Below are 27794 nucleotides of genomic sequence, written 5' to 3'. Positions count from 1 at the left end.
GACTACCAGAAGGATCCATGAATAATTGACAGCAGGGGAATCCAATAGATAAGAAATAGGTCGTGGGAAAGTCAAAAAGTCCAAACATCGAAAAAGTACTATGCACCAACAGTCTATGCAAGGGTGGTCTGACCATAATAATGCAACAAATTGAGACCACAACACTTCCACATCACCTTTACCTTCACAACATATATTAGTATAGTATATTTAAGTAGTTTACAATGTATTCTATACATTTTTAATGAAATCTTCGCCCTAGACAGGGTTGAAATATAACATTTGCATGATTGTGGGATTTGCCCCTATATCATTGATATCATTACTATGTCATATTTCTGCCTGATCATGGCCTTGGGAAGGCTTCATATATGTACTATAAGTGATATATGAACAGCTGGTATAGTCTATGTAGTGAGAATGTAGTGAAAAACCTCAAAAATGCGAAAATATGGTACATTGTAGGCAAAAAGTGACTTTGGATTGTAGACAAGGATCCTGGTATTGTTCTGGTATACCTATGTGATAAATATATTCCATATGTTCATAGTAAAAGACTACCTACCATCCTAGAGGGCCGGAGCTGCAGGAAAATTTTTCTCAGGGAGTGAACCACCAGGAAGATGACAATACATATGACCCTAGGGACTGATCCTGCTGACATATACTCTTGATATGATGTATATACTAGTAAAGAGATGTTAGAAATAATATTCACCAGTCTATATACCTAAACACTAAAAAATGCGAACTGGTTTATGTTTTTTGAGAGGTATTCATGAATTTAACATATCTACTGATGTAGGACACTACAGAGGCTCAAACAAGCGGTGTAATATATTCATTAACACTCTAATATATGATATATACAGTCAGAATTGCTTCCCTGCTAAAGGGGCAAAAAAGCGAATATGTTTTAGTCCTGGGATGCACATATTGTAGTCAGTACTGTAGACTGCTGTACAAGCTCTCAGACAATGAAAAAGCGGTCTATTGTATCATTTTATGTATGTACATGCCATTCTACTACTTATATACATGAGTGAGCAAGGGGAAAGCTCTGGTGCAGCAGTAGAGCCAGGGAGGTATGTGGGAATAGTGAGATTATTGGAATATCCCAATTTGGTAATTTTTCCGGTGGTAGCGCTATTCTTGGAAGCCTGAGAAAAACATTTCCAGTAGCATCGAGATCACAAGAGAGATCCCGATCTTTAGAACCAGTGAGGCATCGTGCCTGTTAAGCTTCATGAAGCTTCATGTTGGTGACTCCGAGACAAACTTACAAAATGTACTGTGTATAGTTAGACATGGTTAAGTATCACCCTGCCATGAACAGGTGTAAGAACGTGCTCAAGGGTCAGATCCGAAGGGCTTGGCTTCAGCTCGTGCGCTGCGCCCCTTACCCGAGTACGTGCCCCTAACTTCCGAAGGCTAATGGACAATGTCCGGAGTCCGATGTCCGATGCGCGGGAATTCCGGCAGACATTCGGGAACAAGTGATAAGACTAATCCGGACGAAGTCCGAACTAGAAAGGAAACAGCAGAGGACTACCAGAGATAGAGGTATAAAGACTAGATACTACGTTAGCCCTCAGTTGTGATGGAACAGACTGAGATTATCAAGTACCTAGATACTACGTTAGCCTAAGCGGTCGTTAGCATCTAGGGCGGTTCAAGTAACTAGAAAAGGCTTACCCTCAGTTGTGATGGAACAGACTGAGGGAAGGTGAGAACGTGAATTGGTATATGTATGGTGGTTCGAATTCCAAAGTTCAACTCCGCTTATCACGTCGATATGCGTAGCATCAACACTCCTCCTCGGCGTGATAAGCAACTCCTCCTCGATTCCTCACTGTAGGCCCAAGCAAATGCGCAAATGTTCGAAGTCCTTACGCGGAAGCGCCTTGGTAAAGATATCGGCAGCGTTGTTCAATGATTTGACATATAGTAGTTTAAGCTGCCTGCGGGTGACCCTTTCGCGAATGGAATGAACAGTGATGTCGATGTGTTTCACTTTGGAATGGTAGGATGCGTCCTCGGAAAGAGTAATGCCACCCGTATTGTCGCACAGAAGAGGCGTTGCGGATGGCTGCATGAAGTTAATTTCGAGAAGCAAGGTGCGCAGCCAGACCAGTTCTTTGGCAGCATCGGAGGCGGCGACGTATTCGGCTTCACATGTCGACAGGGATACTGTCTTTTGCTGACGTGCGCTCCAGGTGACCATGCCGCTGCCCATGGTAAAGCAATAACCGCTGACGGAACGCCTCGTATCGGGGCAGTTGGCGAAATCGCTGTCAGTGAACCCGAGTAGACGCGCCGGATGTTCGCCACCAAGCACGAGTTTGAGGTTACGGGTACCCTTGAGATATCATGCAACCCGTTTGGCCGCCTCCCAGTGGACGGGCCCGTAACAATCTAGATGCCGACAAAGCTGCTGTACAGCATGTGCGATATCTGGGCGGGTGCCGATAGCAAGGTACATAAGAGAGCCGACAAGGGACCGGTAAGGGGTACGAGCCATAAGGTCGCGTTGGGCATCCATAGAAGGCGAATGGGCACGGCGTGAGAGGTGGAGACCTGTTTCCATAGGAGTGGTGATGGGGACTGCGTCTGTTAAGCCGAATTGTACGACTATGCGATCAATGAGCGCAGTCTGGGAGAGGCTGATGGTACGGTTGGTGCGGTCGCGTTCAAGTGCGATACCCAAACAGAATCGTGCCTCGCCGAGGTCGGAGACAGTCCATTTGGTGCGAAGTTGGGATTTGAAGTCGTTGACAACGGCCTTTGTGCTGCCAACAGTGAGGAAATCGTCAACATGAACAGCGACGAGGAGAATGCCAGCGTCAGTCTTTCGATAATAGATACAATGTTCACACTTGAGGCGAGTGAATCCCCAGGACAGCATCGCATCGTTCATAGTGCGATTCCAGACAAGTCCACCTTGCTTCATACCATAGAGTCCTTTCTGCAATTCCCAGACCCAGTCCTCCTTACCAGGCTCTAAGAAGCCTTCGGGTTGATGCATGTAGCATACTTCGTCGGGGTCAAGGAGACCGTGAAGGAATGCCATTTTAATGTCCAGCTGATCGATCTCCCAGTCCAGTGCGGCCCTGAGGTGAGTGAGAATGCGGAAAGATTCAAGTCGAGCGGTAGGCGCGGAAGTTTTGGTGTAATCCTGTCCCCAGACGGCCGAATACCCACGACAGACATAACACGCTTTGAAGCGGGCAGGAAGGCCATGTTGGTCGCGCTTCAGTTTAAAAACTGGGCGTCCACGCATGATTTTACGTCCGGGTGGAATAGCTGAGCGCGGAATGAGTTTGTAGACGCCAAGGTCCCGTAAGGAGTCAAATTCGTCCTTCAGTGCTGCCGTCCATTGAGGGGCATGTTCTGAAGCCATGGCCTCAACATAAGTGGAGGGATCGTCGGGCAGCTCGTGTTCCAAGTTGTCTGGCATAGCGGCAAAGACATCAGCTAAGGTGGCGAACTCCTCCTCAGAAAAGAAGGTTGCCAAGGTATTTTCACCAGGAGGTTGGTCAGGCAACAGGGCACGCTGGCGATCGGTCGCAGCGAGCGATTCTAGAACGGCACGTTGAGTAGATGATACGTACGGTTTACCATCCATGGCACAACGACGCTCAGAAGGTATTGAAGTGCGGGAGGAGCGTCGAGGAAGGTCAGTTGGGGGAGGTGGTGCAGTGTTGGTTGAGGGAGCATCAATGTCCGGGATCTCTTCGACAGAGACGGAATGTGGGCGAGGGGTAGAGTTTGTAGAGGGAGGTGTAGGTAGCGCCGATGGAGGGGCAAGGGTACCACTCTGGTGTGACTCTATAAACGAAACGTGGTAAGAAACAAAGACTTTATAAGATTGGCGATGATAACATCGATAAGCTTTGGAGTCGGGAGCATAGCCGATTAGCACACACTCAACGGATCGACTAAACACCTTAGGATTGTGTCGATTCTGGATGAGTACGAAGGCCCTGCAGCCAATTTCACGCAGGTGGGATAGATCTGGCTTATGGCCGTACCAACGTTCAAACGGGGTGTGACCGGCCTGCGAGACTACAGGGGTGCGATTAGATAAGTAGCAGGCAGTGAGGACGAATTCGTCCCAACGATTGACTGGAACGTTGCAGGCGGAGCGCATCGCAAGTGCTTTACCCATCAGAGTGCGATGCAAACGTTCAACACGACCATTATGCGCGGAGGTGTATGGGGCGGTGAATTGATGTTGAGTACCACGAGAGAGGAGCCACTCTCTCATGGACTCAGATTTCAATTCGCCGTTATCGGATCGGTATATGCCGACCTTGGTGCCGGTTTCAGCTTCACGAGTGAGAGTCCATGCTTGTAGGGCTGGGAATGCGTCAGACTTAGCTGCAAGGGGGATGGCCCAGGCATAGGAGAAATGATCATCTATAATGTCCATGATGTATTTATTACCGGTGGCAGACACAGTATCAGGATGTTCCATTAAGTCCACATGAACGATGCCTAACTTTCTCTTCGCCTGAATTCCCTGACGCACTTTCGGGACGCTAGTCCGAGTCTGCTTGCCAAGAATGCAATCGTCACACTTCGGTGGGATGAGAGAGAGATCAATGGGCATACCGATTGCATTGCCGGAGCGAGCGAGATCGTATACGGCACGGTAGTTAGCGTGCCCGAGGCGACAGTGCCAGGATTGGAGAGTAGGCTTCTGGTGAGCCATATAAGCATGTTCAGCAGATAGTTGTCCCCCAGAAAGCGCATAGAGTTGGCGGGAAGTAAGGGTTCCAGAGAGCATGCGATTGCCATTGCGAGATTGGACCCAGCAGTTGGTGGCGTCGAACGACGCAATGCAGCGGTGTGCTGCGCAGAGAGCAGACACCGAGATAAGGCGCACCATCGTGCCAGGAATGAACAGGACATTCTCAAGCATGATGTGGATCCCTCTGGCGACAATGAGGCGTAGTGTGCCCACACCGACGGCTTGGATGGATGAGCCACCGACGCCGTTGACAGAGCGGGGGGCTATGGGGCGAAGGCTGAAGAAGTCAGCCTCATCGTTGCTGATGTGCACCGAGGCACCGCTATCGAGGAATAAGGGGACGACAGAAGGGTCCACTATGGTGTGCTGACGCTGGTTGGGAGCCTTGTAGGTGATACCAGCAAAGTCGACGGGGCGTGAGTGAGAGCGCCAGTCAAGACTAGTGGTGAGAGAGTCAATGGAGGCAAGCAGAGTAGTATACTCGTCTTCCCCGGCATCGGACAGCTCACGGATGAAGGCAGGTGTGATAGAGTCGCTGGCGAGACCCGCGAATTCGGTAGACGTGGAGGGGGAGTCAGTTGGCTCGGGTGCTGAAGCGACGTAGATGGCTTGGTGACTCTCACTGTCAAGTAAGTATGCGTGCCCGCTAGTGTCATAGCGCAGACTGCCCGGTTTGCCCGTGGCAGCTGTAGGCTTGGGGGCCGTGCCTTTTCCGGCAGTAGAAGAGCCTTTGGCTTCACGAGCTGCGCGTTTACGGGCGAGAACCTCATCTCGTTTGCCCTCCATGGCGCCGCCCTTGCCAAAGCAGTCCCGCGTGGGATGGCTGGTGTTACCACAGGTGCCACAAGGCACACGATCACGGTGAGTGTTACCCCCCTTGCTTGTGGTGGCCAGTACAACATCCCCACCCTTAGATTTCTCGGTGTCGATAAGCTGTTGTTCGACGTCGAGGCGCGAGCGAATATTGGACGGACCATAGGGATTGTTGGACGTGCTAGTAGCGAGAGCGTCAGCGATGTGGTTACGCACGTGAGGAAGGTCTTCAGCCATGGCATTAAGCATCATAATGGTGAGGAAGTCTTCCTCCTTGGGTATACCAATGGCGTATATACGCCGAACGAGGTCGTTAAGGATAGTGCTCGTGGTAGAGAGACGTTCAGAGCGAAGGTATTTGACCGCAAGGGCCTGTTGAATGAGGATGATCTGTGCGATTGGGCTGACTTTCTCATGGCGGGACTTGAGAGCATCCCATGCGAGGTAAGCGTTGGTGAACCCTCGAAGGAACTCGTTCTCCTCAGGACTTGAGCGTGTGCGTAGAGCGGCCACAATACACAAGTTGTTGAGGTCCCAGTGACCCGCGCTGGAGGGGTCCAGTGATGGATCGGGGCGAGTAACGAGGCCTAAGATATAGCCACCTCCATGCTTGAGAAGTAGGTAGTTTTGCATGCGGTCGGACCAGACGCCCCAGTTGTTCTTACTACGGTCTAGGACTTCAATTTTATCTAAGTCGGTTTGGCTGAGCGTGATGGCCGTAACGGATGCTTGGAGTGAAGACATGGTAGCTGTAGGCACAACGGCGGACAGTGGGCTGAGAGTAGCGGCTTTAGCGCCTGAGCTTCGAGAGCGGGTATGTGCAGTTGATGGCATGAGGACAAGAGGTGGGAGATGGACAACGGACGACTCGCAGGTATATATATGTGCTCGTTGATAGCCGCGATCGACTCTCCATGACCAAAGAAGGAAAGATTAGACGTTACGATGACGTTGATAGAAGTCGACAAGATGTCCGAGGGTTTAATAACCCAGCGGGGTCGTTCCTACTAAGGCCCGTTGATGTACCTAGTTGCTTGTTTTAAGAGAGAGCAGGGCTCATAACCTATAAAGACTAGATACTACGTTAGCCCTCAGTTGTGATGGAACAGACTGAGATTATCAAGTACCTAGATACTACGTTAGCCTAAGCGGTCGTTAGCATCTAGGGCGGTTCAAGTAACTAGAAAAGGCTTACCCTCAGTTGTGATGGAACAGACTGAGGGAAGGTGAGAACGTGAATTGGTATATGTATGGTGGTTCAAATTCCAAAGTTCAACTCTGCTTATCACGTCGATATGCGTAGCATCAACAAGAGGCGGAGGTGATAAGTCTATAGGAGTCAATCCTAAGACTAGCGGAGGACGACGAGAGGAGAACTCAAGTCGGACGGAGGAGGGAATGAGCAGAGTCTAAGATAATATTCGAACTGAGGAACTACAGAGACTGTACAGGGTTTATATACTACTGAGGACATAACGGAGAACAGTCAGTGCAGTGCGAGGCTATGCAAGGCTATGGAGAAAACATATGGGACGACTATCACTAGTCTATCGGAACTTAGTAAAATGAAGACGGAAATGAATAAGGAACGGAAAATAAAGCATACTAGCTGATAAGGGAAATACCAAAGGGAAAAGGCATGGAAGATAGGAGCTGACCAGATCCGGAAGTCCGGAAGTCCGGAGATGATTGCATGATTGGTCCGGGTCCGGAACACGGGATATGACAGAAATCACAATCATTGTAGGGAGGAAACAAGATATGATGATAGAAACAGCCACTGCTGGTGATTTTACCACAAACACCAACTCCACTGACGTTACAGCAAGAATTCCAACCACTGGGATTGTGTGCAAAATTCCAAAAATTACTGCTCCAAGCTGCTGTGGTTTTAGGTGCTTGTGTGTGAATGAATGACTTGAAATGGATCCTGATATTGACTGAAGGCTACAAAAATAGCAGAATGTTGATTGGAATGTTAGGGATAATCTGATTAGGATTGAACTAACACTAGAAATGCCATGAGCTGTGAAAAAGAGGTTGAGTAAGGGACTGTGGCTTTCAGCAATGTGAACACTCGCTATATTCAGATAAGTCTTCCTGGGCAGTTTTGTAAGTCTCTAGCAAGGACAGGAGATACAAGTTGGGGAGTAGAATGCATTGTGGTCTGAGATGATGCAATAGTCTTGTCCTGAAACATTGTCTTGCAGAGGATAAAGAAATGTATGAGTGAATCATAAATCTGCAGCACTTTTATACAGATGGAATAAGCTTTCACATCCAGACAGTAATCCACAGTGTCTCCATAGCTCGCAGAAGTGCAGGGCCAATCACTCCTGCGGACATATTGCAACCCCCATAGTAAACCCATAAATAGTTATGTCCTCATTGATATACATTCACAGTGTCTTGGATTTGTGATTCTGCTAACAGAAAATTAGATAGAATTGAATGGATAAGTACACCATGTTCATGACAAGGGCTAGACTATTCACACTCTGGATCTAGAACTAGACCGTGATTAATATCCCAGAAATTTGAAGTGCTACAGGAGCAAAAGGAGAAATATAGTAAACAAGTTCTGTTACTGCCCATTGCATCCCTAAAGAAGCTGCGTTTGCCGATTGAACATAGACACTCAATGAGTCTAGACCCTTGGGGCAGGATGCATAATGATCCAGGCCAGGGACAGATATTGAGATGAATGTGCTTTCATTTATATCTGTCCCTAGTACATGCTTGCTGTACCAATGCTGTACAGAAAGGTGAGCATAAGATATGACTTCAGCGGGCTAAATCAGTACCTGTACAGTACAATGCGCTATTTCAGAATAGGTCAGCCTGGGCAACGCTAAGATAGTACCTCAAGAACTGATGGGCCACAAAGCCTACAGTGAAAGGCATGAGCACAGGAGCCAATGACCATCCACGATTACAGCAGGTGGGCGGGTCACTGTCAGTAAACTGGTGAGCCACTGATATTCCCAGTATGGTCCTCAGGGTTCCTGCATGTTCTCAGATGAAGCATATATGTAACCAGGCCTTGAGGACCAGGTGCATATCCAGGTGCATGATTCTTCTTGGCTTCATCAGATACACTCTGATGCTAGCAAGACAAAGATACTGCAAAGTAAGAACAGTGAGTGTCGACATGGATGGCTATTAGCAGAAAATGAGCAAGAGGTAAGCAAGGGCGGTGTAGCACTCAGGCTTGCACTGAGCATGTATTCAGCTAATTCCCAATGCATGTCAAACACTCAAATCACTTCCCAATGTTATCCAACACTTACCTGCTCAATCCGACATTTATCTGCTAACCCGACACTAACCCGACGTAGTCTGAAGCTGACCCGACAGACCCGACATTTCCCGCACATCGGACCCAATATTTTCCCACACACTTGTCCTCCCTATGTCCTGTCCTATCGTATCTATCCCCACTAGGTGTGCAGTTATCTGTTTTCACATTGCTAACACTGTAGACCGTGTTATTACATGTCCGCAGTACCACATGTCTTATTACATAGGACATCGAATCCGAAAATTACCGCTACTACTTTCGCCTATAGCGCTCCGAAATTCTACATAGACACTATATATTTTGCATACCTCCTACTTACTTATTTACCTTTCTACCTCTGAGTAGGAGGAGGTCATTAGATATTCGTAGTTCTTGGTTGAAAAAATAAAGGTAGAACGATATGCAAATAAGAGAAATGGAAATATATGCACTAGAGAGCTTGGTGGACAGTGGATGGATGCTTCTGGATGGCTGGCACTATAGGGTGCTCAAGCACAGGAAAGCATGCGTGCATATACATCGTGAAGCATGGGAATGTGTGCGCATGTTGCACGTTGCGCGGGAAAGCTGCGCCTCATATAGGAATAGCTGCGGATAGCATGCAGAGTGATGCTACAAGTTTGTGCCATGTACTCCCTAGTGAAAACTGCCATATCACACAATGAGAGGCACGAGTCTCTACACTGGGTGATGTTGCTGGTTCAGTTTCCACAACTCTGGGGATCTCGACTGCAGCGCAGGAGCGGTAGTGTATCGTCTTGTTGAACCACAGGTGATCCTTGATTCTCAGATTGTTGTCTATCATGGATGTCCAGTCCGGTATTATCTGAAAGATGGCAACCTTTGAACACTCTCGCACAATGGCAGCACATGACAGTAGCTGTGGGGAGAAGGATGTGGCATTTCCTCCATGAAGCTTTAAGTCTTTCGCCTGTGCCCGAATATGTTAGTATAGATGACATGACCCTGTGTGAGCGAGAAAAATATTCACCACATGTCTGGCAATCTCATCCGATAGTCTGAGAACCTCTGGATGACCTTGCTCCAACATTGTGCACCGCTTGATCAGCAATTGCACGGCTGCCAGTGTATTATTCAATGCTTCATTAGCTATGTCCACGGGTGTCATGTTGATGTTAAAAAATACTGAAGTGTTGTAAGGTAATGGGTGCGATGGTATAACAGAAGGAACAAAAAGTTGACTTTGAAAAAATTGCCATGGGTCGGAATTATATTGATACGTTGGTTGTGGTTCTTTCCGTGCAAAACCAAAAGATATCATTATGACATAATAGTATCACCACATCCACCATTGTTTTATTTCATTGAGTTACCACAGTGCCACCCGTCCAATTGTATTTCAATCATCATCGACTTCCTTTCTCCAACCATACCATCATGACCATATGAAAAGTGCAGTTTTTGACTCCCGAACAGCTGTATCTTGGCAATACCACCTCCATGCCCTCTACCTACAGCTGCAATGACAATAGAGACAGTTTGGCAGCACCACAGTGTGCTTTGGACAAGGGTCTCATTGGCTGGTTGGGCTCTTATGTCCCTTTGGAATCGTGGAGTCCTCCCACATTAAGGAAATCTAGGCTAAAAGGACTGGTCAGTTTAGAAGACTATCCGAGATTTAAAAGTGAGAATGACCCGCGCTTAGGTGGAATACTAACAATGGTTCGACGACAGAGTACAACTTGGCACTCAAATTTCCCACTGACTACCAAAGGATAGATGATCCATTGACAGAAAGGGATCAAGGTGAGTACATGCAAGATCAGTTATTTCCACTAACCAATGCACCATAGTATACGAGCTGTGTTTCAATGGCTACTTCAACGAGATCGGAAGTATGCTTACCAGTGAGCTTTGCCTTTTATCCTGGTTCCTTCCCTATCGAACAAGCCTTTCAAGACATATATGCTATGGAATGCAAGCAAATGTTTGGACACATTTCCCGGACACTGGAAAGAGCTTCAACAACTCCCGACGGCATGTGGCCACCGGAATACTCCACCGACAAAACAACAGCCACTGGAAGTAAGCACCATGATCCCCACAACTGTGGGTGGAATGATCCTAGTTCGGGTGAGATGGCAGAAGATCCATACAACTGTGGATGGGGCCAGACCATTGTGCAATCAGGTGAGTCGCCAGATGCCTTTGACTGTGGTTGGGATGATCCTGTGGATGATTGAGGCATTCTGCAATCGGGCGAGTCTCCCACAGATCCTTATGATTGCAGTTCGGATGATCTGATGGATGATCAAGGTGTCCTGCAATCAGGTGGGTCGCTGGCAGACGTTTATGACTGCGGTTGGGATGATCCTATGGATGATCAAGGCATCCTGCAATCTGGTGAGTCGCTGGCAGATGCCTACAATTGCGGATGGGATCATGCCATGGATGATGAAGGTGTCCCAGGTGAGTCAGAGGCAAATGCTGATGACTGCATATGGCATTCCCTTATGCTTCATGAACCTATTGTTGTTTGTGTGGCCAAGTCTGTCGAAGACCCATATGATGTGGGATGGGACAATGACATGAATGGGACGGTTGCCTCTCTGGATGTGATGGAGGGATATTGTGGTATGGATGCATCCCAAGATGAAAGGTCGGTAGGCAAGGATCCATATGACTGTGGATGGGATGCTCCAGAAGTCGGAGGACAAATCGTGACTGGCGGTGATACTGCAAATCAGTTTGCCTATTGTAGCGCGGAAGCCGGTGTGTGATTACATATAAGTATTGCATTATAACTTCTGACTTTGTGTAGATCAATGGCCAAGTTCGCTTCCAGAAAATGAACTGAATGTCTTTGAGTATGCAGAACACTCCATGCAGTGCACCATCCAAATCTTGCAAAACAAGCGGGATGATAATTGTAAGTCTTCAGATTTCACATTGGCCACTGTTGACCTATTTGGTAGTTGACCTCAATGGAAACACAATGGTACCACCTGCCGGGCATGTTTGCGACCCCATGTCCACACCGACATGCATCACAACTCAAGGCTGTATGAAGAAATACTCAGAAGCAACGAATAGAGTGACAGAACTGGGTAATGAAGTCGCCACCGTCCACCGTTTACTGAATGTCTACTGCCGCATTATGACACAGTTGGACTCCATGATAGCACACTGCAAACAGGAGTGACCAGCCTATATAGCAAAATGATGATATTTATGAGAAATAATATTCAGCAGATATTGATATCACCACATATGTATGAAGGCCAAGAGTCACTGAGCTAATCAAATCTCGAAATTATATGGTCAGCGACATCATATGTGGTGAATGGCCATGCAGTGATTTTAAAAATGGAACAACAGTATATGGATGCAGCGGGTGTATGAAAATGATGCGAAAACTCCCGGTAGGATTATGTCCGGTACCGAGCAAAATCAGCCTGATTGTATCTGGCTAGGTGGTATATCGCAAAGTCAGCCAAACTATATTTGGCGTAATCTGTATGTGGAGTTCGAGCATAGTTATGCACGCTATCCCGCATGAACCAAGCCCATACAATTCTATCACCCTCGCTGACCACATATTACAGTGACCTATCTCCATATAATATGAGGGAACGGACGTGCATAATATCCCGTATGATACGGGCCAGCGGACCATGGGCCCATGATAAAAATATCCTCAACTATGACAGATGGGCTGGGAGGGAAATTATTCCCGATGGAGGCGGGTGGGCCCATGCAGGGAATATATAGAGTAGATGAGTGGGCCGATGTACATGAATATTCGGTAGACGGGTGGGCCGAGGTAGTTGGATATTATGCAGATGGGTGTATTAAGGTAGATGTGTATGAGATAGATGGGTAGGTACTTGTTATCACATTCACGGGTGGGCCCAGACGCAGATTAAATTAGACGGGTGGGCCGAGGGTATTATAAAATATTGTATTAGACAGGTGGGCCCAGACGCATATTAATTAGACGAGTGGGCCGAGAGTGTTTTATAAAATATTTCATTAGACAGGTGGGCCGAGGGTGTTGTATGGGATATTGTATTAGACGGGTGGGCCCATGTGTATCATAATTGTAGACATGATGGAGCTGAGGTAGTTGTACATCAACCAAATCAGAGGAGGTAATAAATCAAAGTTACCGAGTTCCTGGAGCAGCAGGTGATCTCTTGATATGGCCTTTGCTGGTGCACAGGTTGTCTTGCAGAATGTGGAATCCTGGGTGCAAGGCTTGTGTTGCCTTACGAGACAAACCCACTTCCGACCACCGAAATTCTCCAAGTTCTGAGTTCTGAGTTCTGGGACCCGGGACTCAACACATAATTTAGTTAATACTTTCCATGTTAAATGGCCAACTGAAGTTGAGATGTTTCTGAAGAGAGCAGCAGGTGCTCTCTTGACATGGCCTTTGATGGTGTGTAGGTTGTCTTGCAGAATGTGGAATCCCAGGTGCGAGGCTTGTGTTGCCCTATGAGAAGCCAAGTTCCGACCACCAAAACTTGAGTCAACCATACCGAGTTCCGGGACCCGGGAGTCGACAAATGAATATCTGATATCCAGCACACTTCCAATCAGGTAGTATTTCATTGAGCAATGGATAATAATACATCTTTGACAGCCAAAATTATCCAAGGCTCCCTTATCTGATCCTCACTATCTCCACCCCCTTTAACACCAAAGTCTGGACATCCAGCATTCAGCGTCTGATTTCCCAAGATCAACATCCAGCATGAACGTTTCTTCCCCTTCCACTTCTGATAGCATAAACATCTGGCGCACTTGGGCCCTGACTGTCACTTATGAAGCAGGGGAATATACCGAACAGAAATTCAAGGCAGAGAAGACTGGAGAAGACCCAGTCATACCTTCTCCCAACCTAGACACTGATCTGGTGATGGCGTGTGATTGCTTGGCTGATGTACTCATAAAGGCATATAAAAATCCTAGTGGGTCTTCCTGCAGATTCGGAAAATTTGTTTTATCATTCAAATTCCTGCATGACAGTTCAGATGCAGATGGATATTGCAAGATATAGCAAATTGATCTCCCAGAATGACACTGGGCATAATGAACAGAGAGAGGCGAAGTTGCTTGAGAGGTGTCCTCCTGGCCATGAAGGCAAAAAGTTGGTCGACAAACCTGCCACAATTCTCGATGCATCCGGTGCCATCATCACATGGTACCTCCCAGACGCCCTGACCAACACCACCCAGGTGTGTAATATACATTGTTACTCAATGGATATTGAATATCAAATGGAACCTACAGAAGGAAATCAGGGAGGCCACCGATTTGCTAGCTCCAAGCCTCGAAAAAAGTGTAAGGGCTGATGGCAATTGGCAAACTAATCAAAAGTTGTTCAAACGGGGCTCGGACAATGTTAGCTCAACTCCCGGATGCATCAATTTATCTCCGGCATGGTTTCAACAGGGACACAAGGTAGGATCTGATGAGATGGTAATTCCAGCAGTCATACTCACCAATCCCAAAGAATGTGTCCAATCCGGAGGTATCTGCATCATTGAAGGGACCTTCCTGCGAGAATATCCTCAAAGCCATTGCAAGGCCAGCAGCCATCGCGTCCGCGGCACTCAGGGTCATGCATCCTGAGCAGTACTGGGCAGGGTTGCGAACCTTGTCAAACCTCAGAAATAAAGCAGTAAGCAAGGATCTGCAACAGATGCCGGAGGCCCTGCAGTACTGGGCATCCGTGTTTAACACCCTCTCCATCATTTCCAATCGGGAAACCCCCAATCATCGAGACCATTTGTCCATTGCTGAATGCTTCGACATTCTCACCACCGTGGGGAACTATTCTAATGCTCGGATGACAATGCCAAGCCTTCAGCTGGAGTTCAAGTACAATTCCGGCTGTATGATTGTGTTTTCCGGAAGGATTGTGAGACATGGAGTTTATGATGTGGAAGGGGATCGGATTGCTTGGGCATGGTATATGAGGGATTCTGTTCACATTTATGCTGGAGTTCCATCATGTGGATGGGCTAGTGTGGATGGTCCATACAGCGTGTGAAAGATCAAACAAAGAGCAAGCATTGTGACCTATATACATTCCAACAAATGAATACCATGTACCAATGGATATCCGGACCTCAATACTCGATTTTGAGCATTTGTGAAGTGATATATGGGACTCAATATTTTGGATGCGAGCCTCGGTATTCGATAATTGGAACTCGGGACTTGACATATGGGAGTCCCGAGTGCCGGGGTACTGAGTCCCGAAACCTGGAACTCGGCACTCGATATTTGAGACTGGGAGAAGATGTATAAGTATGCTTGAATTAACATTTGTTATTGCCGTACACATTTGACAGAACCCTGAACCCCGACATTGTGGACTGCCCGGGTTTCAGGGTTCGGGACTCGTGACTCGGAATTCAATACTTTGTTCTTAATACAGAGACCCGGAAGCCCGGGTCCCGAGTCCCGAGCCCAGCTTTAAAATACTTGATCCGGTCAGAAGATAGAACATTGTTGGCAGCTTCCATCCGATATTGAGAGATGCATGCACGGACGCGTGATCCAGCCATTGCCAATGTGCAGGAAATAGTTGCAAGGCTCAGCTTCAGGGGTCGGTAATGGCTTCCGGCATTCAGAGTGCCAGAAGTGGATGCAGGAGTTGCAGGCATGGCTAATACAGGACTATGGCGCTGGCAATGCAAGTGAAAGATGGTGAAGATGTGAAGATAAGAATCACTGATGGATGGATACGAAATTCAAACTCTGACATGGGCTGACCCAGACAATTCCCGGGACTCAATTATGTATGTGGAAAAAGGGACTTCATGAGAAAACAATGTTCATTCATCTCCAGCCTCTATCAACATGTTCTGTAGGTCTTGAAAAGCTGCCTGCGCATCCTGTGCAAGCAATGAATACATTTGGGATTGCCTTCCGGCGTAGCATCCATGACCCGGAAGGTGTTTCTCCAATGATTCCTGCATGTGGTCGCCCCATTGGGTTGCTTTCCACAAAAAGAAGTTACATGTCCAATCCATCTCCAATTTGACCAATATCATTTCTTCCCTCCATCGATCCCGTAGTGCCTTTGCCCAAAGCCAATGGACTCAGTAAACTTGGGATGGGTCCTGTCAGGTAACCGCGGGATATGACATGCAAGCAGGAACTCACATTCCTCATTCCACGATTGATCGGGACCCCTGAGGTCAACTTCAACAGACCAAAACCAAGCCAAAGATTCATTTCATTGACATCGGGCATTTGGGTCACCCACTGCAGTGCTGATTTTGAGTTGCTCGCGAAGCAGGGGTTTGTATTTCTGAAGCTGGTCTTGCCCTGGCTCAAGTTTCATCATTTGCTTCCTGGTCTTTGTATATATGCTGGCATGGAGGGAGACCACCTGCTGCACCGACGTCACCTGGGACCAAGCTCGAGTTTTCAGGGCCTGGGATTTGGCCTGCCTAACAGTTGTTCGGAACAGGATGGCCTTGTTGCACAGGTAAATTCGGAGATTGTGAAGGGCATCATTTGCCTGCCCTTCACGAAGCGACATCTCCAGGGGAATCAGATCCTCTGCCATGCATCATCTGCATCGATCAACCCCCAGGTTTGATGGCAACGGGATTACAGTGAGCTTGGGAGAGTTTGTCCATGTATGAGATGTCTCTGTGAAATCCGCCAGGTCATCATCGAGATCATCGAGAATGTCTACATTCAAGTCGTCAGGTTCATCATCTGCATCAAATCCCTCCCCGAGATGTGTTAGAGCAGACCGAGTGAATCCATCTATCTGGCCTTGGAGCCGATCACATTGACGGGCGATGTCTAATCTCTGTGTCTCCGTGGATCTTCTTCCGATCCTTCAGACCTCAATGAGCATTGCAATCTGAGCCTCTTCAATCGCCAACCCCGTTGATATCCACATCGCCACAGATCTGCGAGAGGGTGCCGCATTGCGGGCGTTACCCTCCTCTAATAATCTAAGCTCGATCTCCTTTTTGCTCGGTGCTGAGTGCAATATGAATTCGGACCTCGATGGAGACAATGGAACTCAATGTACCCTTTTTTATATTGATCTCATATTCATCCATCGCTGCAGGATCATTCACTCTGCTTGACTGAGCTATCCTCTCCCTGGCTAACCATTCCGTCTTCAAATGTGCGGGTGCTGCTTCATCAAGTCTGTCGAATGCCTTTCCACTTTCTGAGATGCCATTCCTCGCCAGCTTGTATTTCCGGCATAGAGTCCTTTTCATGCGAATCATCTTGCAGAATTTGGAGTCATTCATCTGATAATCAAGGCATTCCTTTCGGTGCGGAGATGACATTCCCCGAGCAGCAGGGGAAATCAGATTGAGCCTTGCCCATAGCGTCTCCATGATCTCTCCATCGATCCGACCAATGCCTTCAATGAAATTTGATGCATATCGGACATAGCAGCTGTCCTGATGGCCATGAATGTGCCACAACCCAATTCCGGGAATGATGGTTAGTTGCAGTGCCATTTCTAGAAATTGACTTCGATCCACCTGAACCCGAAAGTGTTTGTTGTATTGACAGTTGATATCGTAGAAGGTGACGGCCCTGGTGATGCCTTCCATGTTGTGCTGGGAAGCCTCGCAAAGGGCATAGTCCATGTTCATTTGTCTGCAAGTGACTCATGGTTAACTCGTGAATGTGGAATGGTGCATGTGGCTTGCCTTTCGCCTTTCTGAAAATCCACCATGGAGTGAGGGACAAAGCAACCATGTCGGGCACAGGCAACTCCCCCGATACCGGTGGACTCCAGCTTGTGCCGAGCAGCATTAGCTTGATTTACTGCCCGGTGGTTGTTGCAGCTTGATTTTTCCACCGTGTCAGCAGCCTCTGCCAGATGCATTTTATACCTGTTCTTTCCTACCATGAATCCAAGCCCATCAGACAGCCAAACTTCATCGAATGGCTTAATGGGATGCAGATGTTTGGCTTTGAAATTTCCGTCCATCACAAATGACCGGGTGTATTTCCAGCTTGGAGCGCTCGTATTATTGTGGAGGCCACATTGGTTGCGAACAGGACTCACTCATCAAGTGATTCATCCTCTGACAACAGCACATTAATACCAGGCTGAGGACATGCGGGGCAAAATAATGCGAGTTCTCCTGTGCTCAGGTTATGTTAAGACCGTGCACAAAGGGTAGGACTGATTCCAAGGGGCTTGGCTTCAGCTCATGCGCTGCGCCCCTTACCCGAGTATGTGCCCTTAACTTCAGAATGAAGTCCGGAGAAAGTCCAGTGAAGTCCGAAGGACTTCCGGAGGAGCGTGGGAAACTTCGGAAGGACTTTCCGGACGAGTGTGAGAAACTTCCGGATGAGTGCGGGAAAGTTCTGGAGGAACTTCCAGAAATTACGATGGAGTTTCGTCCTGATGGGGATATGTGTAATGGCTACTCAGGACAAGTCCTGAGTAGAAGCAAACAGAGGAAAGGCTGCAAGGACAAAGTCCGAAGCAGAATAGGTCCGGAGGACCGCGGGAAAGTTCTGGAGGAACTTCCGGAAACTTGGAGGAATGGTGGATTGGAGAATCAGAGGAGTGGAGGAGTGGAGGAGCGGAGGAGCGGAGGAGTGGAGGAGCGGAGGAGCGGAGCTTCGGCCTAGGGAATGCCTCCCTAGGCCTGAGATGGATAATGACTAAGTCGGAGGACTAGAACTGTTACGAGGACTTAGGGTGAAGGCTAGTGCGAGGACTAATATGTGTAATATTCAGACTAAGGAAATACAGGAGTATCTACTGGGGTTTATATACTAGAGGCAAGTCTGTGCAGATCAGTAAGCAGAGGGGTAAGGCTATGTACGAGCATGTGGAAATGTATTAGAAAATAAGACGGATCATAGGAAATGAACTCGGAGATGAAATGAGGTATGGAAAATGAGTATAGTCTAACTTGAGAAGGAATGTACAAAGGGAAAAGGCACAGAAGATAGACGCGGGTCGGATCCGGATGTTCGGAAGTCCGGAGACAGGTGATTACCATAAGGGGATGGGCGCTGATTTAAGGTTTGAGTTCGGACAAGACAGATAGGTCGGATCCGGAGATCCGGAGATGTGGATATCAGATCTGGCATCCGGATATCAGATGCAGGAGTACAGGGATCCGGACAGATAGAGGATTGGGTCTGGAGACATGGACAGGAGGTCCAGAGGTCCGGATGAGGCATGGGAACGTCGTCGGATGTTGGTCCAGAATGCGGGATATGACAGGTTATCGGAACGATGGCCAAAGCCATGCCATTTCATTGTCTTCAACTGCCTCCACTGTCGAGCGACCCTCATGAGCTCTCTGTATCGGTCCTTGCCATGTGCTTTGTCAATATGATGTCCAGTAGATGAAGAGGGTAAGGCATTACCGGAACAAGGTGTGGAAACATGCTCAAGGTCATTCGCCGGAGCTTGCTGTAATAGTTCATCACCGAGATGCTGCATTCAAGGCTGTCCAGTAGAAAATCATCGAGCACTCTGAAGGTGAACACAGTCTTCGGCCTGTTGAAAGATGCAGGGAAAAATCTGTGTCGAAACATTTGAATGTCCGGACTCATGGCATTCGGACAATCACAGCATCGAACCTCCAGGCGATGAACTCCGAACTTGTCGACGATGACCATGGTGTTTTCCTTCGGCTGGAACTCGGGTCCAGACACAAATGGCAGATCTTCAAGCTCGAGCAGGTCTTCAGGTTCATCTTCTTCGAACAAATTCCACTGATCTGTGACCGCCAGACATTGTTTGCCATCATGGCCAAGGTGTATGATGAGTCCCACATGAGCGAGACAACTCCACTCGAAGAATCGCCCATTCCATTGACTGATCCAGTGGAAAGGATTGCTACGATGTTGACTCCTGCAACAGCCCGTGCAATAGAGTGGCTCGCCAAGACAATCTTGACATTTGTACACCCCATCCTGTTCGCAGATGATGCATCTCCTGTCTTCTGGTGGAGCTTCTCAATCAAGGAGGTGATGTAGATATGATTCCTGCCTTGGCAGCCATTGCCTGAGGTAGTCATTTTGACTCTGTATTTTTGAATGCTTAGCCATAGTTTGAATGACACTCCAACATTGTACATGAATTTGCCATGGTTTTTGGGAGTTGCAAAGGCTCAAATGAGCCTTGGTCCTGCTGGTAAGTATTTTCAGGAAAGTCTTCCCAAGGAGGTGGTGCCTCAACAGGCTGAATTGTTGGTGATTCTGGGGGAGAGTCAGGCATGGACCTGTAGGCATGTCGCCTCGTGCTTGCAAGTGGGACCTTGACCCAAGTCTTCCTACCTTTGCTACCCCTTGCTTCCACCCTGTGAGATTTTTGCACTGGGGTGCATCTACCTATCTTCATCTTGTTTACTAATGTTGCAAGCAAGGCATCAGCTCAGGTGTAATGAATTGTTATTGCAATATGATGCTGTGCAGTCCTGTTGGCTCATTACAAATTCATTTCCATTAATGGCTTCTTGTCCAATATGGGCCGATTAACCGATCATTAGGCTTTGCTCAAAGTTCAACTTCGCACAATTCATTAATACTTCCACCTTGCAAATCCTCAGCCAGTTCTGCATTCTGATTCACTATGGCAAGAACAGGTCATTCCACCAACACGACTTCCAGAAGACACAGGGCGCGTCAACCACAGTCGCAGAAGCTCACGGACAAGGAGATTTTGGAGTTGAAGAACTACCTTCCTGAGTGGACTGCCGCCAAAAGGAGTGAGAAGCGAGGGATTTTCACTGCCATAGCAAGGGCGGCCAGGTTGTTTGCTCCTAAGGTGGACCAAAAACAATGGAAAAAGAGGAAGCAGGTGATGCTTCTTTGTTGTGTTGAATCACTAAATTTTCAACATCACATTCTTTCATCAACTCTTAGGTGTACAAGACTTGGTTGTTTAACAACAAGAAAAAGAAGGAAAGGAAGGACACCATAAAGTATGGGAGGAAATGGACACCCAGGATGGTGGTCTACCAGCAGAAACGCGAAGAGGTGCTGAAGAGGATTGAGGACGAGTCCGGGGTAAAGCCAGGAGATCCTGGTATGTTCAAACATTATCAGGCGGCGGTGAAGAGAGTCATGGCTGAATTGGACAATGATGAGTTGGAGAAGGCGAAAGGAACAGCGGAAGAGTGGTCCAACAACTGTCCGCCTCCGGAGATACAAGCACAAGTCGCCCATAAGAAGGGTCCAGCATATATGGAGCACTTTTTGAACGAGATGTGGAGGCAATGTGGGATGAGAGTTTTTGTGATGTCGGCTTGGAAGAATGAAAAGGGAGAGGTGCTGTTTGGGATGTGAGTACATTTACCCATTGACGTGGATCTTTCATCTCAAAATATTCATGCAGGCATGATGATAATGAGGCCTTAGGAGACAGGGACAGCTTCATGAAGACGAAGGACTGGGAGGATATTGAGCCAGTGTGGCAGGAGTATGCGCAGGAACAGTTCGGTGAGTGTTTGAACCATGTATACCAGATTGAACATGTTGAGCATCACGATGATAGGCGCTGGGGCACGGGATGGAGGACGTCAGGTCAAGGGAGGTCGAAAAAGAATTCGAAAACCAGCTTTCGAACTCGAAATGGATGGGGAAGGTATGCCGTTCCTTCCTGACATCACCGACATGAAACTTGAGGAGAAGAAGGCCATAGTGAAAGCCTTTCTTACATCGCACTATCGTGAGTTTCTCGTCGCATCATCCCACAAATTGTTCAATGCATGGACACAGGGATATGTTCCGGGAAGGACAAGGCGGTTGTGCCATGGAGTGCCATCATACAAAGTCAGGATGACTTCGTGGCCCGGATGTATCTTCCAGCAGATGTTGACTTGAAGGAGCCTTCCAAGCTGCAAAATTGGGACACGACTGCCTTGCTCCATTTCTGGCATGCTCGGCAGGAAACAGGTGAAGGTCCCACATTTCTGTTCAAAGCATGGAAGAACAAAGATGGGGACATGGTACCATCTGTCATATCCGGCAAGTCGCCCTCTCCTCAGACTCATATAGTGAGAAAGCAGCAGCGGGTTACCATCCGAAGGCCTCGGGATTCGTCGACAGAAGCCGAGAGTGATAAGGAGAGTGCCACTCATCATACGGAGGATGATGTGGATGATGACGTGGCTGACGGGAGACATCCGCTGAAGAAACCCAGGATGGGAGGTCCTACACCCAAAGGGACGGCAGTCCCACGTGCAATTCCAAAGCCTCGCCTGGCCAAACTGGCCAAAAAAGGTGCATTACTGACATCACGAATGGGCGACCTCCTTGCTGGGTTAACTGAAGATGCGACCGGCGAGGTTAGAGATAATGTTGAAATGGAAGAGAGTATCACACCACCGGCACCAAAAAGGAGGTGGGGCAAGACAGTCACGGTTGAACCATCCATGAGGACGACCCGGAGTAAGTTGCAAATGCCAGTAGACAGTACACCTAGAGTAACCAGAGCACGGGGATGCACTTAATGTAGATATATCTTCCTGCCCCCATGTGTACTGTCATATGTGCTATTGTGTATATGTCAAAGTACCAATGACCAAATCCCAAATCCCAAATCTCGAGTACTAAGTACTGAGTAGGTAAAGTATACTGCAATTTGTCTACTATCAGACATTGATTGATATTTACATGTTACTTGAGTCCTCAAAGAAGTCAATGAGGGTGTCTAATACCTTCAGCATTTCGGAGGTTGACTCCCTTACCCTTTGCATCCTCCGGAGGTCCACATCTGCTTTCCGGAGTTTGTCGCATGTTTCAGCCCATGCCATCCTGAATGGTCTGTCAGCCTCAAGAAGTTGTGCTACTGTAGGGTCAGGAAGAGTTCCATGACGCTGTTGGTAATCACCCAGGCGATCTACAATTGTTTGAACTTGCAGAAAATTAGCAGAGATAAATAATCAACTGTTGTATACTTACTTTCGGTTTGATCATAAGATCCGATTGGCATGAACTCCTGAACCATGGCACGCAGTGCTTCATTGTCGAGTGCCGGCTCGGGCGATTGACATTCGGGAGTTGCTGAATTTGCTTGGGAGATAACATGAATAGAACACATGACATGATATGAATACACGTACAAGGTATGGGTGCCTCTGGTACAGCTGGACTGGCCGGATGAGGTTCGGGAGTCAATTCATTCACTTGGGAAATGCCATGAAAAATGAACATGAGATGGAAAGAATAAACTCACCAGTCATTGGTAAATCAGGTACAGCCGGAGCATCATCAGACTCAATCAAGGTATCCTCTGGACCGAGATACAAGTCCGGGTCATCGTACAAGGTGAGTCCATCAGCCAGGGCCAGATATGATGGATCTGGAAATATGTGATGAATTTGCACATGTAGAATATGTACATTCAAATTGATAAACATACCAGGAATCGCATTCAATGCATCCGAACCACCGGATGACCCAGAATCAGAGTCTAACTCATCATCTGGCCCAAGGTATATATCATCTAATGCATCTAAAACATGTCCGATCAATCGAATGAAATAACAAAAACAAAACATACCAAGGGACATTTGGGACTTGGAGGACTCATCCACATCCATTGAGGTGCATTCAGTGACCAGAGGGTCATGAAATCTGACCCCAGGTTGATAGCTCATGATATCTGATGAGCTGATGAACTGATTGATAACTGATAACTTCGAAGTTCAACACATGGCCGGCGATTGCCGAAAGTTGAACCACGACCAAACAAAGACAAACAATCAACGATTTTCAACATCGTCCTTCAATTGTATTGTTTCTTTGAAACTTCATCCTAGTGATAAAAGATTTTACCCTGCTTTTGACATTCTCACATCTCTCAACTCAATCCAAATGTCTACTCCAGTTCAATCCTCATTGGCCGGCCTCAAGGCATCCACTGCTCAGCTTGTGGGCATCATTGCCGGCGCTCGGCACATCCCGGCCGGCACAGTGGACGTCTACCTTGCTCTGACAAAACAGGTCACCACTCTGTTGGTAAGTAGCACTCATTAAATTATTTTACCATTAATGTTTCTAATATCCAGGTAGGGTGACATCATCCAGGCGCATGAGAAAGGGGATTACATCCCTGGCATTGTGGCTTCCTGTTCTAAGGAGCTGATGAGGGTGCGTTCCATGACTCCCCAGGTGTTGCCCGACTGGCACAGCGTTGGCCATGATGACCCCCGGGTGTTGAGACACGCCTGGCGCAAGCAGGTTCGCACCTGGGAGGCGTTGGGTGACAATTCCTGTGATCTCCCTGTTGTTCCCAATCCTTCCACTGGCCCACTGACTGTCAATCTTCCGTCTCCACCTGTCCCTTCCCCCACACCTGTCCTTCCCTCCCCTCCCGTCATTGCCGGCAATGTTGCCAGTTCATCCGGCAAGACAACCTCCGAGTTCCGGGACAAAGGAAAAGGTAAGGCAGTTGCTGTTGACCTTGAGCCGGAAGTTGGGGGGAGCAGCAAGAGGAAGTCTCCCATGATTTCTGGACACTCCTCCCAAACTCCGAAGTCGGCGATGAAGGGTCGCAAGCGCGTCAAGTCAACTCGACTCGCCAAGTCGAAGCCGTTTGTGGAGTCGGAAGATGATGAAGACACAATTGTTCAGGTATGTGGTCTGGCTCATTTGTGTCATGCTCTCAATTTGTTGCAGCCAATTTCGCGTGGAGTGCCAGAGGTCATCCTTCCCCAGCTCTCCACCATTGTTGTAAGGACGCCCCAGTTGCCTCGGTCACCTGGTTCCCCCAAGAAGCAATCATTTGGGCCTGCTTTGGTAAGTCTGATTTATTCGTCTGGAACTCAAATATATGCTCATGCGTCCACAGCTGACTGCCAGCAGTCGTCTGGAGGTCATGGTGAGTCTTTTGGATTTGTCCGGAACTCACATGTATCATTTTCACTCATGCCCATTGCATTAGAAGTCTCCCATCAGTCGTCCGGAGGCTCCTGTAAGTCTTAGCAGTTCGCCCAGAACTCACATTTATACTAACAATTTATCAGGCAACCTCCAGCAGTCATCCGGAAGTCGTCGAGTCCTCTGATGGTACTTCCAGCACTTCGGATGGTGAACCTCCAGCCAATCCCACATTTGATATCACCATTCCCAGCCCAGTGAGTACTCCATTTAATTCCCCTTCGTCCATCCACTAACGGATCCCACAGACCAACCCCTGCCATTATTGCGTAAAGGAGGATTGGCCCTGCGCAACTCGTTTGGACAAGAGGTCCGGCCACCCCTGCTTGTCTTGCATCCGCTGCTCCACCAAGAAGATCAAATGCAACCCTGCATCTCTGGGATCCTTGCCCAAACGCACCCGAGGGAAGTCTACCACCGGTCGGACGTGTTCCAAGACACCTGCCCCTGCTCCATCCAATGCTCCATCTCCCTTGCAGTCAAGGGCCCGAACTTGTAGTCAATCTCGTGGCCCGTCCTGCACTCCGGCCATCCCTGCTGTGACTACACCCCAGGTGCAGTCACGTGGTCGCAGCAAGACCATCACTGCCAAGAAGACACCTGCACCTGCACCTGCACCTGCGCCAGCTTGTAAGTCACCCAAACTTTTAATGACCAGCTGACCTTATTTTTTACTTAGCTGTTCCGTCTTCAAGCTTTGCAGTGCCTCGTGCAGCACTCGATGTTCCCATGCCGGATCTCCATTCCATGGCAATCACGATTCGGGATGGTGCAGCTCGCATCGCCATGCTGGAGGCTCATGTGTGGGAGCAGGATGATAAGATTGATACCCTGCAACACCTCCATGAGAGCCTCCGGTGCAATGTGGTCGACCAGCACCCTTCATTTCCACTTCCGGACACACCTGCCAATGCAACAATCTTGCTTGATCAATCCAGTCCCCCCCATCCATGTCACCCCTCACCTCCGAACTTTTTAATCTCATTGATTTGGACATGTCAGTCATGGAACCCACACCCTTGACGGTTGAGGATGGATCTGCTATGGTAGGTCTCATGGTTGAGCCCACCCAAGTTCAGCCTGAGGGTCCACAATCCTCTGGCGAAATTGTGGTCCAGGATGAACCAGGCAACCTCTTGCCAGAATATAATTCTTCTGATGAGGAGATGGATGTTGAGGTGAAGGTTGAGCGTCCTCGTGAGGAGGTTGAAATGGCTACATAATTGCTCAGTGATAGATGTACATAAATCTTTTTCAATGCATGTTACCTATGCCACAATTGAATGATTCAATCATCGAGTCCTGATACCCAGAACTCAAAACTGTAGATTGAGGTAGATATCACCCGAATGTCAAATTTTCGTAGTGCCGAACCCCGAAATTGTGGACTGCCGGGTCTCGGGGGTTGGGGGTTGGCACTCAGGACGAGAAATTTGGGGAGATCAATAAAATTTGATCTACATAAATTTGATTTACAAACAAATTGATTTACAAACTTTTGAAAGATATCTGTGTCGTCTCACATATCGAGTCCTGAGTTCCGGTGAAGGTGAGGAATCTTGACTGTGGGTGAAAACACTAAAAGAAGGGGGCTCTACAGCAAGACCTGGATACGAGAATACAACTCGACCCAAAGGACAGCTACTGAGAGAAGTTCCTCGCGAATAAGGTGGAGGGAAACTCTGTCAACTAGACGGGCGCTGGTAGGCGCGAGAAGATAACGCGCACGTGAGCGATGCGAGGGCGCGTGAGATGCGAGGGGCGCACGCGTATGCGGAAGCGCACTTATGAGTGATAAGGGATGTGGTTTCAAGTATAGTAGAGGCGCGAGCTGTAGCAGATGGAGAAGTATAATCTGATTTCAAGTACTAAGGTGCACTATACAACTTGCAGTATACTGAGATAAATGGGGGGAAAAGTAGTAACCCAAGTAAAAAGAACTTCCCTCTATTTAAGAAGGGAGATAGCGCTATGCGGCGCTTCTGAGCGCGGTACCGAACCGAGTAACCATATCAACTCTAAATATAATCTAAAGTCTAAGATAGACTTTCTGTATGTAAGTGTGGGGATCAGACCGAGTGCACGTCAATTCAGTGAAAGAGATAAGAATAATGCACCAGTAAATCAGTGAGGACATAGGATGGACGGATGGACGGATGGGTAGGCGCGAGAAGACCTAAGGGGAGGCGCATGGACACGTGCAGAAGCGCGCAAGTGCATATAAGGCGCACGAACGAGGTGCATACGTAGGGCACGCGCGGGGGAGCGCGTATGACTGATCCTTCAGATAAGAGCTGGAATATGTAAGGAATATGTGGTTCATAGGGCTGTATGTCCGGCATTGAGAGGCGCGAGTCTCTACACTGGGACCCCCGAACTCCGAGACCCGAGACCCGGAAGTCCACAATTCCGGCACCTGGCACTCGGGACTCAATTTTTGAGATGAAAGACATTTTTCAAACATGTTTGAATCAACCTTTCGTATATCCATAAACATTTTACCAACCCCCAAACCCCGAAATTGTGGACTGCCGGGTCTCGGGTCTCGGAGTTCGGGGGTCCCGGAACTTGGGACTCGATATGTGAAACGACACAGATATCTTTCAAAGTTTGTAAATCAATTTGTTTGTAAATCAAATTTATCTTAGATCAAATTTTATTGATCTCCCCAAATTTCTCAAGTCCCGAGTGCCGATCCCCGACCCCCGAGACCCGGCAGTCCACAATTTCAGGGTTCGGGGGTTGGTAAAATCTCAGGGTTCAGGGTTCAGCACTGTGAAAATTTGACATTTATATTTTTGCGAGTGTTGTGCTTCTGGTGTCCGTGTGTAGAAATAGGATATGTTGCACACCAGGGTTCAGGTGTGGGGTTTTCCCACTTCAGTACTCGATTATTGGTCAATGCCACACATGGTCGATTCATGTTTTCATGCTTATGGGTTTAGATTTCGGTGGTCAATGGTAGGTATATGCACTCATAGTGTGCATGTATCCTACGTGTTTGATTCACTGGTGGCTACATCAGCTGTATGTCTTGATGAAATGTAT

At 48.0% G+C, this 27794-nt stretch overlaps 8 protein-coding genes across 8 annotated transcripts; 5 read left to right on the top strand and 3 right to left on the bottom strand.

Moving 5' to 3' along the window:
* Positions 1 to 10328: 10328 nt before the first annotated feature.
* On the top strand, positions 10329 to 12030 carry HD556DRAFT_1303537 (uncharacterized protein; the record flags this gene model as incomplete). Its single annotated transcript, XM_041299606.1, has 8 exons — positions 10329 to 10381; positions 10534 to 10634; positions 10682 to 10735; positions 10788 to 11018; positions 11073 to 11231; positions 11298 to 11600; positions 11650 to 11757; positions 11804 to 12030. The coding sequence occupies 8 exons, from the start codon at positions 10329 to 10331 to the stop codon at positions 12028 to 12030; spliced, it is 1236 nt and encodes a 411-aa protein (XP_041166650.1).
* Positions 12031 to 13873: 1843 nt separating this feature from the next.
* Positions 13874 to 14583, top strand: HD556DRAFT_1192419 (uncharacterized protein; the record flags this gene model as incomplete). Its single annotated transcript, XM_041296204.1, has 3 exons — positions 13874 to 14084; positions 14155 to 14294; positions 14347 to 14583. Coding segments are annotated over 3 exons (588 nt in total), but the record flags the coding sequence as incomplete, so codon positions are not given.
* A 21-nt stretch (positions 14584 to 14604) lies between these two features.
* On the top strand, positions 14605 to 14856 carry HD556DRAFT_1203155 (uncharacterized protein; the record flags this gene model as incomplete). Its single annotated transcript, XM_041296413.1, has 1 exon — positions 14605 to 14856. A coding segment is annotated over one exon (252 nt), but the record flags the coding sequence as incomplete, so codon positions are not given.
* Positions 14857 to 15673: 817 nt separating this feature from the next.
* Positions 15674 to 19687, bottom strand: HD556DRAFT_1328019 (uncharacterized protein). Its single transcript, XM_041301595.1, has 10 exons — positions 19224 to 19687; positions 19076 to 19167; positions 17899 to 17982; positions 17537 to 17845; positions 16897 to 17483; positions 16705 to 16844; positions 16438 to 16674; positions 16089 to 16407; positions 16022 to 16046; positions 15674 to 15964 (listed from the first exon to the last, which is right to left on the bottom strand). Exons 1-10 carry the CDS (start codon positions 19476 to 19478, stop codon positions 15892 to 15894), a joined length of 2121 nt encoding a protein of 706 aa, XP_041166647.1. The 5' UTR covers positions 19479 to 19687; the 3' UTR covers positions 15674 to 15891.
* On the bottom strand, positions 19599 to 19766 carry HD556DRAFT_1205599 (uncharacterized protein; the record flags this gene model as incomplete). The annotated part of the gene is made up of 1 exon (XM_041296467.1): positions 19599 to 19766. A coding segment is annotated over one exon (168 nt), but the record flags the coding sequence as incomplete, so codon positions are not given.
* Positions 19767 to 20433: 667 nt separating this feature from the next.
* On the top strand, positions 20434 to 22315 carry HD556DRAFT_1478488 (uncharacterized protein; the record flags this gene model as incomplete). The annotated part of the gene is made up of 5 exons (XM_041308565.1): positions 20434 to 20661; positions 20727 to 21145; positions 21199 to 21302; positions 21358 to 21531; positions 21582 to 22315. The coding sequence occupies 5 exons, from the start codon at positions 20434 to 20436 to the stop codon at positions 22313 to 22315; spliced, it is 1659 nt and encodes a 552-aa protein (XP_041166645.1).
* Positions 22316 to 22474: 159 nt separating this feature from the next.
* Positions 22475 to 23407, bottom strand: HD556DRAFT_1437193 (uncharacterized protein; the record flags this gene model as incomplete). Its single annotated transcript, XM_041305663.1, has 6 exons — positions 22475 to 22719; positions 22767 to 22877; positions 22928 to 22990; positions 23041 to 23166; positions 23227 to 23319; positions 23368 to 23407. The coding sequence occupies 6 exons, from the start codon at positions 23405 to 23407 to the stop codon at positions 22475 to 22477; spliced, it is 678 nt and encodes a 225-aa protein (XP_041166644.1).
* A 274-nt stretch (positions 23408 to 23681) lies between these two features.
* On the top strand, positions 23682 to 25969 carry HD556DRAFT_1437192 (uncharacterized protein; the record flags this gene model as incomplete). The annotated part of the gene is made up of 9 exons (XM_041305662.1): positions 23682 to 23825; positions 23880 to 24440; positions 24486 to 24605; positions 24658 to 24687; positions 24751 to 24780; positions 24833 to 24943; positions 24995 to 25376; positions 25426 to 25698; positions 25749 to 25969. The coding sequence occupies 9 exons, from the start codon at positions 23682 to 23684 to the stop codon at positions 25967 to 25969; spliced, it is 1872 nt and encodes a 623-aa protein (XP_041166643.1).
* Between the last annotated feature and the right edge of the window lie 1825 nt (positions 25970 to 27794).

This window comes from Suillus plorans (genome assembly GCF_016647745.1).
Source record: "Suillus plorans strain S12 chromosome Unknown HD556scaffold_3, whole genome shotgun sequence".
Classification (NCBI taxonomy): Eukaryota; Fungi; Basidiomycota; class Agaricomycetes; order Boletales; family Suillaceae; genus Suillus; species Suillus plorans.
This window is presented reverse-complemented; position numbering and strand designations above follow the sequence as displayed.

Coding starts and splice junctions, on each gene's coding strand:
- HD556DRAFT_1328019 (XM_041301595.1), bottom strand. CDS start 19,478: ATGGTCATCGTCGACAAGTTCGGAGTTCATCGCCTGGAGGTTCGATGC. Junction 16,845..16,896: donor TGAGATCAATATAAAAAAGG/GTACATTGAGTT, acceptor TATTGCACTCAG/CACCGAGCAAAAAGGAGATC. Junction 16,408..16,437: donor CGTTGCCATCAAACCTGGGG/GTTGATCGATGC, acceptor TGCATGGCAGAG/GATCTGATTCCCCTGGAGAT.